Source organism: Diachasma alloeum, unplaced genomic scaffold, assembly GCF_001412515.2.
Source record: "Diachasma alloeum isolate Michigan unplaced genomic scaffold, Dall2.0 Dall_scaffold_00416, whole genome shotgun sequence".
NCBI classification, from domain to species: domain Eukaryota; kingdom Metazoa; phylum Arthropoda; class Insecta; order Hymenoptera; family Braconidae; genus Diachasma; species Diachasma alloeum.
In genome coordinates this window covers 211,254-229,338 of record NW_021680555.1, presented here as the reverse complement: position 1 = coordinate 229,338, position 18,085 = coordinate 211,254, and the positions used below count along the sequence as shown (strand labels likewise).

Sequence of the window (18,085 nt, the reverse complement as noted above, 5' to 3'; positions counted from 1 at the left end):
TCAATTTGACAACAGAACTAGTTTTTGTGGCATTTTTCGAGTAAAATTAAAGGAAATCATGTAAAGGATGAGGTATCTGAGAACAACTCATCAAGAAGAACAAGTTTCGTTGGAGGTAGAAAATGCGGTTGCTATTTAAGAAAAAAAGTACTTTATGTTTGCAGCTTGCAAGCATAATTCTAATAGCTCGAAATAATACATGTATCGAATGTACCCCTCGGAACCCTGCAATTTGTGTTTCAAATATTTTTTTGTTACTTGCCCGCCTTGGGAGATATTTGGCTGCTTTGTTTCAGATGGGACATCCTGTACTTCGTGGCCTAGAGTGCCATCCTCATAGCGTCGAACGAGGTCATCTAGAAATGAGACATCCGTCTTGCTGAATTTCCATGGTAAACTTGATGCTCGCATGTTGAGAATTCAAGAACTCCAAGAGATGATTTAGACCAGTCTTCCCGTATGACCAGATGATAAAGGTATCGTCCACATACCTGAACCATACAGTGGATTTCAGAGGTGCTGACTGCAATACTTGGTTCTCAAAGTATTCCATGAATATATTTGCAATAATCGAGGAGATGGGAGAACCCATCGCTGCTCCTGTTATTTGCTCATAGAACTCGCCTTCGAACTGGAAGTATGTAGAAGTCAGGCAGTACTCAATCAGGGGCAAGGATTGGCAAAAGATGTCCACTGGTGGTGGGTATGAGGAAGGCGGGGGGGGGGTTAGCCGATCATTTTTAATTGATCAGCCGGTCAATTAAAAATGGCGGAGGGTTAGCCAATCATTTTTAATTCATCAGCCGGTCAATTAAAAATGATCGGCTAACCCCCCGCCTCCTTACTTCCCCCACCATCGTAGAGTAGGATATATAATGACTACCCCCATTATCGGAGATCACAGCCGTAAAGATAGAGACTGCAATGTTTGATGAATGTTCGAATGAAACGAAACGTCGGCGGAACGCTGAAACCAAACGTGGCATCCTTCCGGAAGCCAGTGATATCAAATCCTCATGGTCCTTCCTCACCTGACTAGCGTGACGTCTCATTGGTCGCTCAGGTGAGACGTTGTTTGCTAATCCATCCACATCTCCCAAATGCTTGCCTAGATCATTACCTCCGTGCCGACTTTCGAATTCTCTCCGCATACGTTCTACCTCTGCACTGACGGCATTTCATAATTCGTGAAGTGAATTCATATCCACATCAGACAGACTATCATCCGAATTGAATGAATAATATCTCCGTAGATTATATCTAAAATCACCAAGTGCATCAGCCATCCACTGTTGTCGCACTCGTGGTATACTTTCACCAGACCAATCTTGATCTGTCAAATTCTGCGTTGCACTGAAGGTAACTTCTTACAATACTTCCGCAGGTTCCTCTCCGGCTCCGAGCACCACTGAATCAAGCGAGTGTGACCTTCACAAAGGAAAATTATTTGTATTTACGCGTCCAGATCCACTGCCAGAATTAATTAGCTTATGCCGATCGAACAATAGTTACTCTTCTACTTTTCTGCGAGTAGCTTGTACAATATCTACTCTTCCGAGTAGGCTTATATACTACCTACTTCTCCAAACAACCCAGGTATTCAATAGACCTATTAAGTTCAGCCACTGACAACCTGCAATCCGCTGTAGTACGAACGATTAGTTCCTGGATCGCTCAACTATTTGGTGACGCGTGCTCCCTGACCATTTCACCGTCGGTCAGTCACACCCAAAAAGGCAACGTCGTCCCCTACGGCGACTTGGTTCAAATGGAAACGTCGCTCGGTACATAGATTTGAGAATTTAATGCGAATATCACTCAGTACGTCGACTTGAAAATTCAATCGCTTTGATCGTTGTAGCGGAACAACCCTACCATCAAATGTTTTACCCACCATGGGAGGTACTTATAATTATAGTATATTCTAGGCTTGAAGGGATAAATCCCACCAATGGTTTATCGACATTGAATATGAGAATTTATTACTTGATTATAGTAACTGTGTCATCGGACTGATTACTAAGAGTTTACGACTTTTGTACGCGTCGGAGTCCAATTCACATCTGATCTGTGCAGACTCAAAAAGCCTCTTAAATAATGCATTGATTGTTTATATTTCGTTACTTAATCCAGCATAATCCAGTTACGCCGCCACGTGTCACGGTGACAATACATATGTCCAAATACTCATCAATAACACAATTAACCGAACCTGGACCATAACAATTATATATTATGATTCGCGCAATCGTTATTCTCATCAATCGAAGAATTCCAAATTTCACCTTGGTATCTCCTATGAAGAAGGAGAAAAAGAAGAAGAATCAAAATAATTTACCGATTTTTTTTTCTAATGGAGTTATTAATTGAGGTAGGACATCTTCTGATAAGGCATAATGTCGACCCAAATGACTGCTGTCAGGTACTTGTCTCGGTCTGACGTCAAGTGGCATCAAGTACAGCCATTGAGATTTGACTGAAAAATTAGCTACTGCAGCTACGTGATCCAAAAAAAGCTCCAAGTAATCTAAGGAAAATGAAAATTTTTTCTTTAGGTGAAGCGGAGAATTATTTGCAATGATCAAAAATCGTTAAAACCTTCTACAATTGCAGGAAGATCCCAGTTGACATTCAGTTTCTCAGGCTCTGGGTTTATGACGGTGAGAAGAACATCATAAGTTGGGCTAGCTGGAAATCTCCGATGATTCTCGTCATCCAAACGGTATTTCGTTGGATCGGTCAACGCATTTCGCGTTACTGCTAGAGATTTGTCTTTCAAAAGCCATTGAGACATTATTTGGGCCAATTTCAAACCACCTGTTTAAAAAAACAGAATAATCGAAATTATGTGCTCTTATTTCCTATTCCTTACAAACAAACATATTGATAAAAATAATTAATAGAATAGAATAAAAATACAGCAAATGGTAGTACCAAAAACCGTGACCACATCGCAGATTAATTTTAAATAATTTTACTATACTGCTACTAATGAAGTTAAAGCTCTATGAGACATCACATATATCACTCAAAACAAAGTATTGATTCAAGTCGATTCTTCGACTAGATTCAAGTAGATTTTTCGGGTTTATTCAAGTCGATTTTCTGGTTTGATTTAAGGATATTCTAAGGAGTTATACGTGCATGGATTTAGTGTTTCCCGATCCAGTATCGATACTCACTTATATCGATATTTTGTGTTCCGATATTCGATATTTTGTATCGATATTTGCACGTCGCAATATTGGGTGTATCGATATTTCTGAGATGGGATCGATATTTTCTCACGGACAAGTAATGAAAAAAAAAATTAATGTAAAAATATTCACAACGGATTTAAAGACCAGGGAGGTCACAAGAATAAGATAATTCATCGGGGTCAAAATATCAGAAGGGACAAAAGGATCACAAGGGAATGGTCAAATTTCAAGGGGGTCAAATGTCACGAGGGTCGAACGTCACAAGGGTCACATTGAGACGATCAAGTTTCACAAGGATAAAAAGTCACAACAGTCACAAGGAGATGATCAAATTTCACGAGGGTCAAAAGTCACAAGGGTCACATTGAGACGATCAAGTTTCACAAGGATCAAAAGTCGCAACAGTCACAAGGGGATGATCAAGTTTCACAAGGGTCAAAAGTCACAAGGGTCACATTGAGACGATCAAGTTTCACCAGGATCAAAAGTCACAACAGTCACAAGGGGATGATCAAGTTTCACAAGGGTCAAACGTGACGAGTGGGACGATTAAATTTCCCGAGGGTCAAACAGCACGAGGGTCACAAGGGGATAGTCAAATTTCACGAGAGTCAAACGTCACGAGGGTCATAAGGGAATGGCTAAATTTCACGAAAGTCAAAGGTCACGGGGGTCACAAGGGGATGATCAAATTTCACAAGTGTCAAAAGTCACAAGGGTCACATGGAGACAAGTTTCACAACCGTCAAACTCGACGAGCGAGACAAGGGGACGCTCAAATTTCACGGGGGTTAAACAGCATGAGGGTCACAAGGGGATTGTCAAATTTCACGAGGGTCACAACGAGATAGTCAAATTTCACAAGGGTCATAAGGGGATGGTCAAATTCCCCGAAGGTCAAATTTTCACGAGGGTCACAAGGGGACGGTCAATTTTCACAAGGGTCAAACGTGGGAGGGTCACAAGGAGACCTCCAAATTTTACGAGTCACACAGTACGAAAGTCACAGGGGGATCGCCAATTTTTAAACTTTTCAGGGCCCGCAATGATTCCGTGAAAAATTCAATGAACTTCAATAATGAGCACCATTATCCTTCCTACAAAGAGTTTGAGATTGTTCCATGTGATCCTCAAAGATCGTTAAAGCATCGTATTTGGAACATTCAAACGTCATAACATTTCCTTATGGGACATTCCATGTCAACTCAGCCACACCAGATTTTTTTTTGTCCGGAAAAAATCATTGAGTAGGTGCATTTTGAACTACTACATATAGACAGTGATCATGCAAAATTTCATTGCCCTGCCACTTTTTGTTTCTGAGATAATCATTATGAAACTTGAAATTTTCAAAAAATCATCACTTCTGAATGGAGCATCCGATTTTGATCAATAAAAAAAGACAATTTTCGTTTTTTCTCGTAATTTAAAATAAAAAATACTTCAGAGCCGTTAAGAAGCTCCTAGACCGGTTTTTCGAGAATTTTTCGCGTTTTCATTTTTTTTTTCACTCTAGGGCCGTTCGATATTCGATCGAAATATTTTTTTTTATGATAGAGGATGTTCTTATATGATATGAAAAAAATACGCCATAATGGAAGAGCGAAGCAATGCACAGGAAATTTTTTTTTTTCGAAAGTTTTAGGTTTTTCAGTTTTTAGGGGAGATCCATCGGTTTTTTTTGAAAGAAATGAGTCTGTAAACCATTATTCTTGGTTCATATATGATGACATAAGACTATACCATCATGTAACGGAGAAAGAGTGCGGCGAAAAAAAAATTTTTCGTAAAAATTTTTACTGGAAGGGTAGATGGTTGAATTGAACATTATCATCATCGGAAGTTTGCTGTATGATCAACCAAATGAGAGGAAGGAACAAACGGAATCAATTAATTGATTTATCATCATCAGTCGGTTCCAAGACTTTAATTCTAGAAAAAAACCTCAATTTCTCGATTGATTTTTTATCACCATACGATTCTGTGTGGATGGATTACCGAGCTCCTATCTTATTCTATTCTTACAACAAGGTACGGAATTTTTAAGTTGATTATATAGAAATGATCTTTATTCTCGGAATTTATATCTTCGGATTTCATAGAATGCCGCGGAGTGATAGATGTGCGAATCCAATGCGGGCTCCTGGTGAGAAGGGACACGTCGGTTATAATTTACGTCCGATTTCCTTGACACCACACGAGAAATTTCCTTTTCTACCATTGTCTGCGAAAATCTGTGCTCAATGCCGAACGAGAGCTCCAACTTATGTCATTCCTCCATCTGTCCCCACGGTTAAACTTAATGCTACACATCTTCAGCGTTCGGAAACTCCACCCGATATATCAATGCTCCAAGCCGAAACATGTGACGCAAGTCTGGATGTGATGAACAGTTATCTGAGATCAGGTCGATCTTTCCATCTCGATGATTCCGGCATATCAATCGACGACGAACCAGACGATGAAGCTGAATTCGACAGTTCTTCCATGGATCGAAAAGATTGAGAAAAATTAAAGGAGTGTTTGCTTCACCAACTGCGAAAGCAGGTCATTCACTACCCAGCACAACCGTTGAGAAGTTACACAATTTTTACCTAGAGCACAGTCGCGTCATGCCAGGAATGAAAGATAAAATATCCATCAAGATCAACGGAGAGAAGAAAGTAGAGCAAAAGCGAATGATACTCGAAAATCTAAAAGTCCTTCATCGGAAGTACAAACATGCGAATGAAGATGCTAAGGTCGGTTTCAGTAAGTTTGCCGAGCTGAGACCTAAACAATGTGTAGTGGCGAGAGCAAATGGCACTCACGTGGTATGTGTTCGTACGTATTATCAAAATTGCAAATTGATGCTAGAGGCAATTAATATTGCGACTCTAATTCAAGATTCCCCCTGTCCACTCAGAGATTACAAAGATTGTCTAGCAAAATTGATGTGTACAAATCCAACCCCGGCCTGTCATCTGGATGAATGTAACGATTGTCCTGGAGTGAAATCATTATCATGTGAACTGAAGAAACTTCTCTCTGATTCTGTCGTGGAAATGGTCGAATTTCGCATGTGGCAAAGTACTGACAGGTGTACCTTGCAGACACAGACCCTTCCGATGGATGAATTCATTGATCTTCTAATGGAACGATTGATAGTATTGAAGCCACATCACTTCAACGCTAAAGAACAATCGGCTTTTGTCAAACAGCGAAAAGAGAATTTGGATAATGGAGAAGTACTAGTAAATTGTGATTTTTCGGAAAATTACGCTTTTGTGGCTCAAGATGCTGCTCAATCCTTCCACTACAATATCCTTCCGTTGTTTACTACTATCGCGAAAAAAATGAAATCCAACATCGAGTTTAGTCGTTTTGTCGGACAGTACGACTCACGATACTGCCACTGTTTATTTGATACAGAAGATTTTAATACAACATGTGAAAGACAACTATGAAAGCGTGGAGAAAATTATCTATGTCATCGATGGAGCTGCACAACATTACAAGAATCGTTTTCAGAGCACGAATCTCTTGCATCACAAGACTGATTTTGGCATAGATGCGGAAGCCCATTTTCATGCAACCGCGCATGGCAAAGGTGCTTGTGACGGAGTGGAGCTGTCTTTAAGAGAGAAGCGAGACGTAAGAGCTTGCAAATCGTTTATGGTGAACCAATCCTCACGCCAGATGCTTTGTTTCGATGGTCAAAAGAGAATTTTGAAGAAATGGATGTTTTTTTTTCACCAAGGCAGAACACGAGAATATCAACACTGAGTTGAGAGAGAGATTTGATAGTGCCAAAGCTATTCCAGCCATTCAAAAACACCATTGTTTTATTCCGATACCGAGAGAGCAATTTTTAATTAACCGATAATTAATTAAATAATAAATAAATTAAATAATAAAAGATAACAAATTAATTAATTAAACGAAAACCCGCAGAAGACAGTTATCGTGATGTAAATAATTCATCAGTGCATGTTGGAACTTGTCGTCGAAGAGAGTGGAGAATTTCTCTGTATTGTAAAAATGTGAAAATATAAAATGTTGTCGTTATAGAAGAATAAAAATTGTTTTTTTCCCATACTTTTTCGTTAGTGGAAGGCACAGTGTGTTGTTGAGAAAAGATTTATAGCCGTATCAATAGTCTATTCTATCCAGCAGAACAGAAAATGTCTATTGACAAACCCCTCTTTCAGTAATAATAATGCAACTCTCCTAAACGTCAGACAAACGTAAAAATTTCGAAGACTAATTTTTTTCGGAGCATTCTTTCCCTCTTACATGTTGGCGTACTCTTTTGCCATCATATACGAACAAAGAATAATAGTTGACAGACTGATTTCTTTGAAAAAAAAACGATGGATCTCCCCTAAAAACTGAAAAACCCAAAAATTTCTAAAAAAAAAAATTTTTTCCGGTGCATTGCTTCGCTCTTCCATTATGGCGTATTTTTTTCATATCATATAAGGACATCCTCTATCATAAAAAAAATATTTCGATCGAATATCAAGCGGCCGTAGAGTGCAAAAAAAATGAAAACGCAAAAAATTCTCGAAAAACCGGTCTAGGATCTTCTTGACGGCTCTGAAGTATTTTTTATTTTCAAGTATGGAAAAAAAAGAAAATTTTCTTTTTTTAATTATCAAAATCGGATGCTCCATTCAGAAGTAATGATTTTTTGAAAATTTCAAGTTTCGTAATGATTATCTCAGAAACAAAAAGTGGCAGGGCAATGGAATTTTGCATGATCACTGGCTATATGTAGTAGTTCAAAATGCACCTACTCAATGATTTTTCCCAGACAAAAAAAAATCCTATGTGGCTAAGTTGACATGGAATGTCCCTTATTTCTTTGTGACTCTCGTGAGGTTTGATCCTCTTGAACATTTGACGATCCCCTCGTGACCCTTGGGAAGTTTCGTACTCGTGAAATCTAACCAACCCCTAGTCAATCTCGTGGCGTTTCACTCCGGTGAAATTTGAACCCTTGTGACCCTCGTGACGTTTGACCCTTGTGAAATTGGACCATCCCCTTATGACTCTTGTGTCGGTTGACTCTCGTGAAATTGAACCGTCTTCTTGCGACCCTCTTGCTGTTTAACCCTCGTGAAATTTGACCACCTTCTTGTGACCCTTGTATTGGGTCACTCTCGTGGAATTTGATCGTTTCTTTGTGATCCTCGTGCCATTTCCGTCCTGTGAAAATTGACCATCGCCGTGAGACCCTCGGGACGTTTGACACTTATGAAATTCGACCATACTCTTGTGACCCTCATGACGTTTGACTCATATGAAGTTTGACCATCCCCTTGTGACTCTTGTGCTATTTGACTCTCGTGAAATTTGACCATCTTCTTTTGACTCGTGACGTTTCACTTTCGTGAAATTTGACCATCCCCTTAAGACCATCGTAAAACTTGACCATCCCCATGTGACCCTCGTGTCGGTTGACTCGTGAAATTTAATTGTCTCCCTATGGCCCTCGTGACGTTTCACTACTGTGAAATTTGACCATATCCTTTTGACCCTCGTGACGCTTCACTTCCGTGAAATTTGATCGTTCCCTTGTGGCTTTCGTAGAGTTTGACCCTCGTGAAATTTGAACATTCCCTAGTGACTCTCGTGACGTTCCACCCTCGAATGAACAAAATAATAATTCTGTGCAAACTGTAATGTGAATGATACTGAATATTCATAACTTATCTCAATTTTTCCTCGCGCAATTTAATTGACAAATTTAATGATTGGAAGTGACGGAATCTATAGAATGGTCTGTACCAAATTGTAAACAATACTGGAATATCTTCACGTGAATGAATCTGAATGTTTAAGGTCTTCTAACGCAACATTCTTCAACTTTAATTTTTTTTTATTTGCCATTGTCATCCAGAATTTTTAAAAAGATCGATATTACGAGTATCGATATTTCCCAAGGCGATACTTTGCGGTATCGATAGCAAGCAATCTGCTTCGATGCGACACTGAGTATCGATATTTTTTTGGATATCGGGAAACACTACGTGGATTGCATATGGAAATGGTTCATACATGTGGGATTTTATTAACGGGAAGGTGTTTTCGATCGAGGGTCTTATATATCGGGGAGGAAGGGCTTCCATATAAGGACAGAGGAGTCATATATGGGGTGTAGGTTCGTTAAATCGGGATTTGATTGATGGCAGAGGTTTTTATACAGAAGGTCTTATGTATGGGAAAATGATATAAGGATTGAATATACGTAAGAATCGACACTGAAGGTCGCAAGAGTCAGACATTACAATTAGAAATGACGAAATTAAATGAGTCAGAACAAAGGATCAGAAATAAGAGTAAAAACGATGTTTAGGTGTGAGAGTCCGAAATAAGAACAAAAATAGGGGTGAAAAATAGAGGTCAGAAACAAGGATGAAAACTAGTCAAATGGAATAAGGATTGTAAACAAATTCTCTATGAAATCAAAAATTAGTAGAAAGAGTACCAACGTTCTTGGCACAGAGTTTTTGAACTCACTATTGTCTATTATTAATCTAATCCTCCATCTTCTGATTCGGGCGAAGGACGTTGGTCTTCCTTCTACTAATTTTTTATTTCATAGTGAGTTTTTTAAAATGCTTACTGGATTTAAAAACTATTTTTCTCACAGAAATCTAACTGTGCACTATGACCATTCATTTGACATTCCTCACGTGACTTTCTTTTTTTCTTCTTTGAATTTTTCAAGAATTTCTACTTGTAAGTAAAAACCGGATAGAACTTTTTCGTGGCCCAATTTCTTACAAAACCATTTGTTTTTGTTTTTTTAGGGTGTATAAAACAATTCCTCAAAATCCGCACGTACGTATTGGCATATACAGTCAAGCACTAAAGTTCGTGAACAGCCTGAACTTGCATTCTATGTATTCTGTTTACGAACTTTAGTGCTCGACTGTACACACATTCCCTAAAAACATAATATCTTTACATTTCCTGACATTCTACATCTTTCCTAAGTGAAATTAGAAGATCGTCAAAGTGGACGATGAGAAAGCTTCCATTCGGAAGCAAAAAATCAGAATTATATAAGAGTCCAAATTAAGGGTCATGAGAGTTAGCCTTATCTTCATTTTTCACCCGCTATTTCCGACATTTACTTTTGAGCCTTCTTTACGATGGTCGGTTGTGATCCTTACTCTTTATCCTTATTCCTGAGGCTCATTCCTGACCCTTACTTCTGACTCTCATATCTGACTCTTGTTTCAAATTTTCATTGCTGACCCTCGTGACCCTTAGTTTTACCACAGATTTCTGCGACTCTTAACCCTTGCTTTTGACCCTCATACCCGAACAGAAATTTCGTCGGGAGCCCCCAATGCGCATTTGGAATTTATGACTTTGTTGCGGGTTACTGACTCATAGGTTGTACCTCACGTATAACCTGTAGGCTCTACCTGTAACAAGACTAGTAAGGACGGTTATTATTGGTCATGGATAAGTTTACCACCGATCACTAACTTATCTATCTCAACCCGTTTGTAACTCATTTGTACCTTATAAGGTGTCAACAACAGTGACTTGTCCAAGTCCGGCGGGAAATGACTCATCGAGATTCCAACGGTAACCTAAATAAGGGTCAAAATCAAGGGTTAGGGATGAAGGTCCGAAATCAAGGTCACTAAGGTCAAGAGTGGTTGTCAAAAATTAAAGCCAGAAATAAGAGTTGAAACTTAGCGTCATAAGGGTCAGAAATGACGGCCGAAAATAAGAATCAGAAACAAACGTCAGAAATAAGGGTCACGAGGGTTAGGATGAGCGTTAAAAAGAAGGTCACGAAGATCAGAAATGAAGATAAAAAACTAGGTTCAGGAATAAATTTCACAAATATGCGTCACAAGGCTCCCAAAAAGGGTCAAACCTAAGGATTACGAGCGTCAGAGATGAGAGTAAAAAACAAGGAATAGAAATAAACGGCAGAAATAAGGGTCAGAAATACCAATCTCGCAGGTCAGAAATTAGGGTCAAAATGACGAGTCCAAATTGAGTCTCGAGGGTGAAGAATAAGATTTATTGATTCGGGCCAGCAATAGTAGTCAGAAATGAAGGTAAAAATAAGGTTTTAAAATGGGGGTCCGCAATAACGCTCCGAATTAAGGTTTTAAGCATCAGAATCCCAAGTCAATCAACAGAGAATATGAATATTTGCCTCATGTGGAATATCTAAATGTATATGCGCGAATTCGCCAATTCTGTGTACAAAAAGTTGCCTCAAAATTTAAAAAGTTTTTCTCTATTTTGTATCGAAAAATATAATGTAAAATGAGAAAAATGAGCGCAAACGAAGTTCTTCAAATTAATTATTGGCGGAGATATTGAAAATTTTGTTGGAAATTTTTCCAGCACTTCGAAAAAAATATTATTTTTCATGTATCAATGTATTTTGGCATGAAAAACTCGAAAAGACAGTTTCAAACGGTCATTTGGGGTTAGTTGCCACCGTTTTTCATTTTTTTGTTGTTTTCGTCGGAAAGTTGAAAAAATTTCCTAATAAAAATCCATTTTTATTTTGGCCGTTGCTATTTGCACCGTGCGTGTCTGATGCAGGCTGTCGGACGCAGGTGTGTCACACACAGGATGAATTCAACAGTCCACATCGTACGTGTCAGACGCGGACGTGTCGGATGTAGGCGCGACAGACGCAGGGGTGTTACCCGCAAGATGAATTCAACCGTCCATATCATGCGTGTCAGACGCTACCGTATCGAATGCAGGCGTGTCACACGCAGGATGACCTCAGGAGTCTACACCGTGCGTGTCAGACGTAGGCGTGTTGGACGCAGGTGTATCACACGCAGAATGAATTGAAGAGTCCAAAACGGGCGTGTCAGACGCAGATGTGTTGGACGCAGAGGTGTCATACGCAGGATGAATTCATAAGTCCACACCGTGCGTGTCATACGCAAACCTGTCGGACATAGGCGTGTCAACCACAGGATGAATTCAAAATTACATACTGTGCATGCCAGACGCAGTGTTCACTCTCAAATTTGTCTTACGTGCGAAACGCCTGCATCAAAAAATGGGAGAGACACGCATGTTGCAGACTTCCAAATTCGTTCTGCGTGTGACGCCCCTGCCTCTAACACGCATGGTGTGGACTTTTCAATTCACGTTGCGTCTGATAGGACTGCGTGTGAGCCGCACGATGTGGACTCTTGAATTCATCCTGCGTATGATACACTTGTATTTGACGTGCACGGGGTGGACTTTTCAATTCACCCTGCGTGTAGCACGCTTGCGTCCGGCAGGTCTGTATCTCACACGCATGCTGGACTTCGAAATTTGTCCGGCGTTTGATAAGCCTGCGTCTTACACGTACGGTGCAAATAGCCACAGCCTTTTATTTTTGGTGCTCTCACAAACTCAGAGATAAAATAGAGAAAAAAACAAAATTTTTCCCTCCCAAAAAATTAGTTTTTCAAAAATATCTCGAAATCTAATGAAAATAGAGAATTTTTCGTACCATTTTTATAGAGCAGAATGAGATCTACAAAAAAGCTCTCATAAAAAGTTTTCCATCTACCGTATATTCAGAGATGTTCAATGAAAAATCATCACCAAATTCAGTTGCCAATTCGTTTTTTTAGAATATCTCAGGATTGGAGAAAAATATCGATTTTCTTGTGGGAGGAAGTGTCCACACCGAGGATTGAAATGCTGGAACTGAAAATTAGGCGGATTATAAAAATGACAGTTGATTGTGGGATCGAACCACGTCATTAACATTATTTAAATACACCCTTTGGTAATAATTGTCACTATTGACCGTCTTACATTCACTGATAATTGTTTGGAAAAATAGTACTGTTGAATCACTGATATTAATTGAAATTAAACTCGAAAACTGTGGTGATGCACTGAACGAAATTAATGAATTTTGAATACTATTAACGCTTGACTCTAATTTCTGCGACGGTTTTGGGCTATAGTCGGTCAGATGCGAGTATCCGCAATCGCAGAAATTATTACTATAACGGTCGAAAAAATCTATCATTTCTGATACAATGTTGCACTACAACTGACTGACTCTTCTGGGTGTCACGCTGACCTGTGTCCGTTGACCCGATGGGTCACGGAGAATTTCGGAGTTGGCCGAGGTAGTCGAGCGGGAAATTAGGAAGATTTAGCTCCATTTGAAATAGACGTTCCTGTAGGGAAGAAGGAGCTCTACAAAAAAGGTCATCACAAAATTCCCTCTATCTCCTTTGCATTTCGAGATATAGTCCAAAAACTAATTTTCGGACGTGAGTGACACATCTTGTTTCACTAAAGCTGAATTACTCTCCCCCTAATGCAGCTAGTGCCTGCATGCACTCCCACGCCACGTGGGAATCAGTAGGAGCTTTCTCCAGTGCTCTCATAGCTGCCTGGCTGTCGCCGCTGATAAAAATTGTCATCCTTTGCATTTCCTTCTCCAGGAGGTACTGCGCATGTCTGGTAATGCCCAACACCTCAGCTTGAAAGACTGTCACGTATTGGTCCAGAGAATGACTCTCTCCGTAGCCATCCTTCAAGCAATAAACCCCTGCCCCAAAGCGTCAATTGTAACCAGATCTATCAGTAAATCAGTATTCTTTCTCAATGGGTGTGGTATTCATGGATCCTGTCGCGGCCCTCAAGGAAGCACCGTGTAAGCTCCGCAACAGGTTCCTCGTTTCCATCTTTCCCGCCCTAGGCCACCTAATAATCGCCGCGTACATCAATCTTGGCAGTAATACCATCTGATACAGCCATGGCAGCATTCCGGGATTAAGCTCCCAGGTTTTACCAATGGTTCTTCTGCATGCCCACATTGAGACATACACCTTGTTTCTCTGTACATGGAGATGTTCTTTTTAACTGAGCTTGGTGTCTTGGAGTACTCCTAGATATTTACACTCTGTTGGTGTAATTCACTGTTGAGCCGTTCAGACTTAAAGGCTGAATCGCCTCTGGCTTGTAATACCTAGTGAAGACTAGGAAAGTATTCTTGGCCGGGTTGACTGAGAGCCCAGTTTCCCTGCACCAGCCCTCAACGATGCTGAAAGCCGTTGCCACCAGAGCTCTGAGCACCCCCAGAAATCCACCCTTAAAAGATTAGGTTATAAGATAAGCTGGGTTATAAGATTCAGGAATTTGATTTCCACTAATCAATGCTCGATGAATCATAAAAATTAAGGTCATTTTCCAGGATTTTATTCATCTTTCGACATGGGTACATCGTTGGTGTTCTATGCAGATTACAAGGGATTTGTTCTCACCCAATTAAATCTGATAAACTTTCTCTTTCATTGCACAAACGATTGCTGGAACGAAGAAATTCCATACAGTCATTCCTGTAGATTTGGGGACTGTGAGATGTAAAGTTTACAATGCTGCTGAAACCTTTCGAGATATGAAATTGATGTGCAAAGATAATAGTGATTGTAACGAGGAGTTTCAACGAATTATATGTAATGGAAGAGGAAGTTCATCAAATTCAATTGGGTGAGAAAAAAGTCGCTTGTAATCTTTGATAGAAAACCAACGATAAACCTATTATGAAAAATAAACGATGGAATTTTTGTCTTCTTGACTTCTTAATGGTGACCCATTACGACTCGAACCAATAACTTGCCGCCCAATTTCCATTTTTCTGTTTATCAGAAAGAAGGAAATTTTGAAATTTCCATCAGGATAACGAAAAAAGGTTGAGACGATTTTGCTTAGCATTCAATCATAATCGAATGGCATATAGATGCATCAGTCGCAACAAAAAGAAGGGGATAATCGCATTTTCTGTATGTGGGTATAGTTTACGTTGCTAACAAATTAGCAATATGCTTCCGAATGGATTCTCTATTTTTGAAGTTTATTACTCTCATTTTTTATTGTTTTGAATAGTTACACCCATATGACCCCATGCAGCTCCATGTGACATCTATATGGCCCCATATGACCCTATATAAGCCTACATGACTGCATATCACTTCATATACAAGGTGTCCCATAGCATGTGATCGAAGTAAATTGTAAATAACTTGGATACGATAAAATATAAATAATTGTTCTTTTTTTATTGTACAAAGAACATTCGGCAAATTACAATACAATTCCTTCCAAGTGTCCGCCATCACTTATACTACAGAACTCTATCCTGCGTTCGGAACTGGTATAGATGCGCTGTATTGTGTTTTTATCAACAGCTCGGATAGCATCCCTAACTGCGTCTTGCAACTCTCCCACCGTCGTCGGATGCTTCTCATAGCACTTGTCCTTGAGAAAACCCCATAGGCAAAAATCGCAGAGATTTGAGTCCGGACTGTAAGGCGGCCATTCCATGTTCCCATGGGCATACTTAGGGTAACCTAAGTCTAACACACGAGTGCCGTAAACGGAAAAAAGTATTTCAAATACTCCAGCAGTCCTGTGTGGGGCGACACCATCTTGCGCAAAGTACAAATTCTTGACTAACTGATTTTTTCGTGCCCAAGGAAAGAAGTTCTTCTTCAAGAACTCACAGTAAATATCAGCACTGATTGTCGGACTCTCAATAAATTCAAGGAAAATACCTTTTATTGTAATTCCCGCACATGCAGTGACTTTTTTCGGGTGTGAGGACTTGGTTTTAATAACGTGACGTGACTTAGTCCTCCAAAAGTGAAAATTTTGTTTATTTACTAAGCCACCTGAGTAAAACTGGGCTTCGTCCGAGAAGATGATATTCAGTGCCTTCATTTCCTTGGATTCAAGAAAATTGTGAAGTTCTTGGCAAAATTGCACACGGCGAGCCATCGCCTGCTCACTTAAAAATTGATGTACAGAAATGTTGTAGGGATGGAAGTTTAAAAACACTTTCAAGATGCGGTGAAATTAACTTTTTGAGACTTTCAAGGTTTGAGAAGCCTTTCGAAGAGTATCATTTGGATATTTTTTGAAATGTTCTTTAGTGGTGCGGACAACTTCATTCGTGGTTACAGTACGTGAAGGACCATGATGCTCATGCCTTCTATCGTCTAGTGTACCGTACTGATCAAATTTCTTAATTATCCTGAAAATACCCATAATTGGTCGAAAAATGCATCAATTTTCAACAAAAGAAGAAAGCAAAATTTTTTGGTTAGTTCATTCACTTTATTTACCGTTTAAGTACCGAATCAGACACTCTAGTGTGTGTGCCATTTACTTTACATATTACTTTTCGGTAATATGATTTGATGAGGAATGATTTTTGTTCGATGGTTAAATTTTCCATTTTAGTGCTGCATTTCCCGAGCGACTGAAGCATGAATGAAATTTGCGGAGAGTCTCCACTTCAACCATATATTAGACTTTAGACTCCACTGCCACCTTGCGGTATTCTACGCAATTTACTTTGGTCACATGCTATGGGATACCCTGTAATACCGTACGACCCCCATATGACTCTTGTATGAGCTGATGTGACCCTTGTATGACTCCATAATACCATATGACTCATATGACTCATTTAACGCCTATATATGACTCCATATGACCCCATATGACCCTCATATTGCCGCATATGACCTCCATATGACTTCCGTATAACCCCATACGATCCTCATATGATACCATATGAACCCCAAATGACTTCAGATAACTCCCAAATGACCTCATGTAACCGCCATATGACCCCGTACACTTTTATATGATCCCATATAACCCATACATGATCCGCATATGACCTCCATATGACCTAAAGCTTCATATTGCTACTATGCAACTTAATAAATACTTGTGCTGTTTTCATAATCTTTGCACTTCATCGAGAAAGCATCAAAACAATCTGTTTGAACCATGATTTCATTGATATGACTGTTAATTTTTCCAGTTTATCATGAAAAAAATTAACAAAAAATCTCACAAACTATATGCTGTAGCTCAACAGTGATCGATACAATCCGCATCATATTCTGATAGAATCAAGACGCTATCAATTCTTGGACTGAGCATCGAAAAATCGATTTTTGAAAAAATACCAATCTTGCACAAACTCTCAGAATAATTCAACTTTAATTGGTCTCGATGAATAGAGCCTATTAACGTCTGTATCCATGGAAAAATTCATGAAATTTCATCAAGCTCCTATAAAGCAAATTGCAAAAAAAAAATTAAAAAAGTGCACACACGTACGTACATACATGCATACATACATACGTACAGATACCATCTAAAAATCGCATATTTAGACTTTTTAGACCATATTGTAACGAACATGTGGGGATGTTCGTTAGGACACGATGCTGCCATAAAAACAACTAACCCCCCGTGACATAGGAAGGCGACCCGTGAGTAAAAGGTAGCGAGAGAGAGCGTTCCACTTTTCCACCCCGGGGTGGTCAGAAGTCCAATCCTCGTGACGACCATGAGGTTTGGGGGTTTCTACGCCATGGTGTGGCTAAACTTGTGTCTTAATTCCATAGTATTTAGTTTAATCTCAAGACCGGCATAATTACGCGTTTTTGAGGGCCCATGGGATTATCGCGAAGAAGGGCCAAGTTATGAGTCATCCGATAATTCTTATGGGAGCCACCCTATTGTTAATCCTACGGCAAATCGATTAGGTCCGGCTGAAATGACGGCGCTCCAAATTATAACGGATTTTACGGTGGTTAGATGGTTACGTTTTAGATTTTCGGTGGAAGGTCACGAGGAACAAGTGCAACCCTTTTATTCCGTGAATTGCCAGGTTGCTTAGAGTTTTGAAAAATTAGGAGAATTAGTAGTATCGGTCTTTTAACCCCGTGAATCCAGGAGAACCGACCCGTAGGAGGCGCCAAAAACCCTTAGTAATTTTCCGAACGCCCACCAGTTCGGTCGGTAGACTCTCCCGGACATTTTGTCTCAGGGTTCGTAATTTTTGACTCTGCCATTTTCGG

The 18,085-nt window shown here is 39.6% G+C and overlaps 1 protein-coding gene across 1 annotated transcript in view; it reads right to left on the bottom strand.

Moving 5' to 3' along the window:
• Positions 1-18,085, bottom strand: part of LOC107042098 (GPI transamidase component PIG-S) — a 309,102-nt gene that overhangs the window by 83,482 nt on the left and 207,535 nt on the right. The window contains exons 5-6 of the mRNA XM_015262979.1: positions 2,599-2,817; positions 2,339-2,527 (exon numbers count right to left, since the gene is read on the bottom strand). Of these exons, the coding sequence (XP_015118465.1) occupies positions 2,339-2,527; positions 2,599-2,817 (408 nt within the window). The remainder of the gene's footprint in view (positions 1-2,338; positions 2,528-2,598; positions 2,818-18,085) is intronic.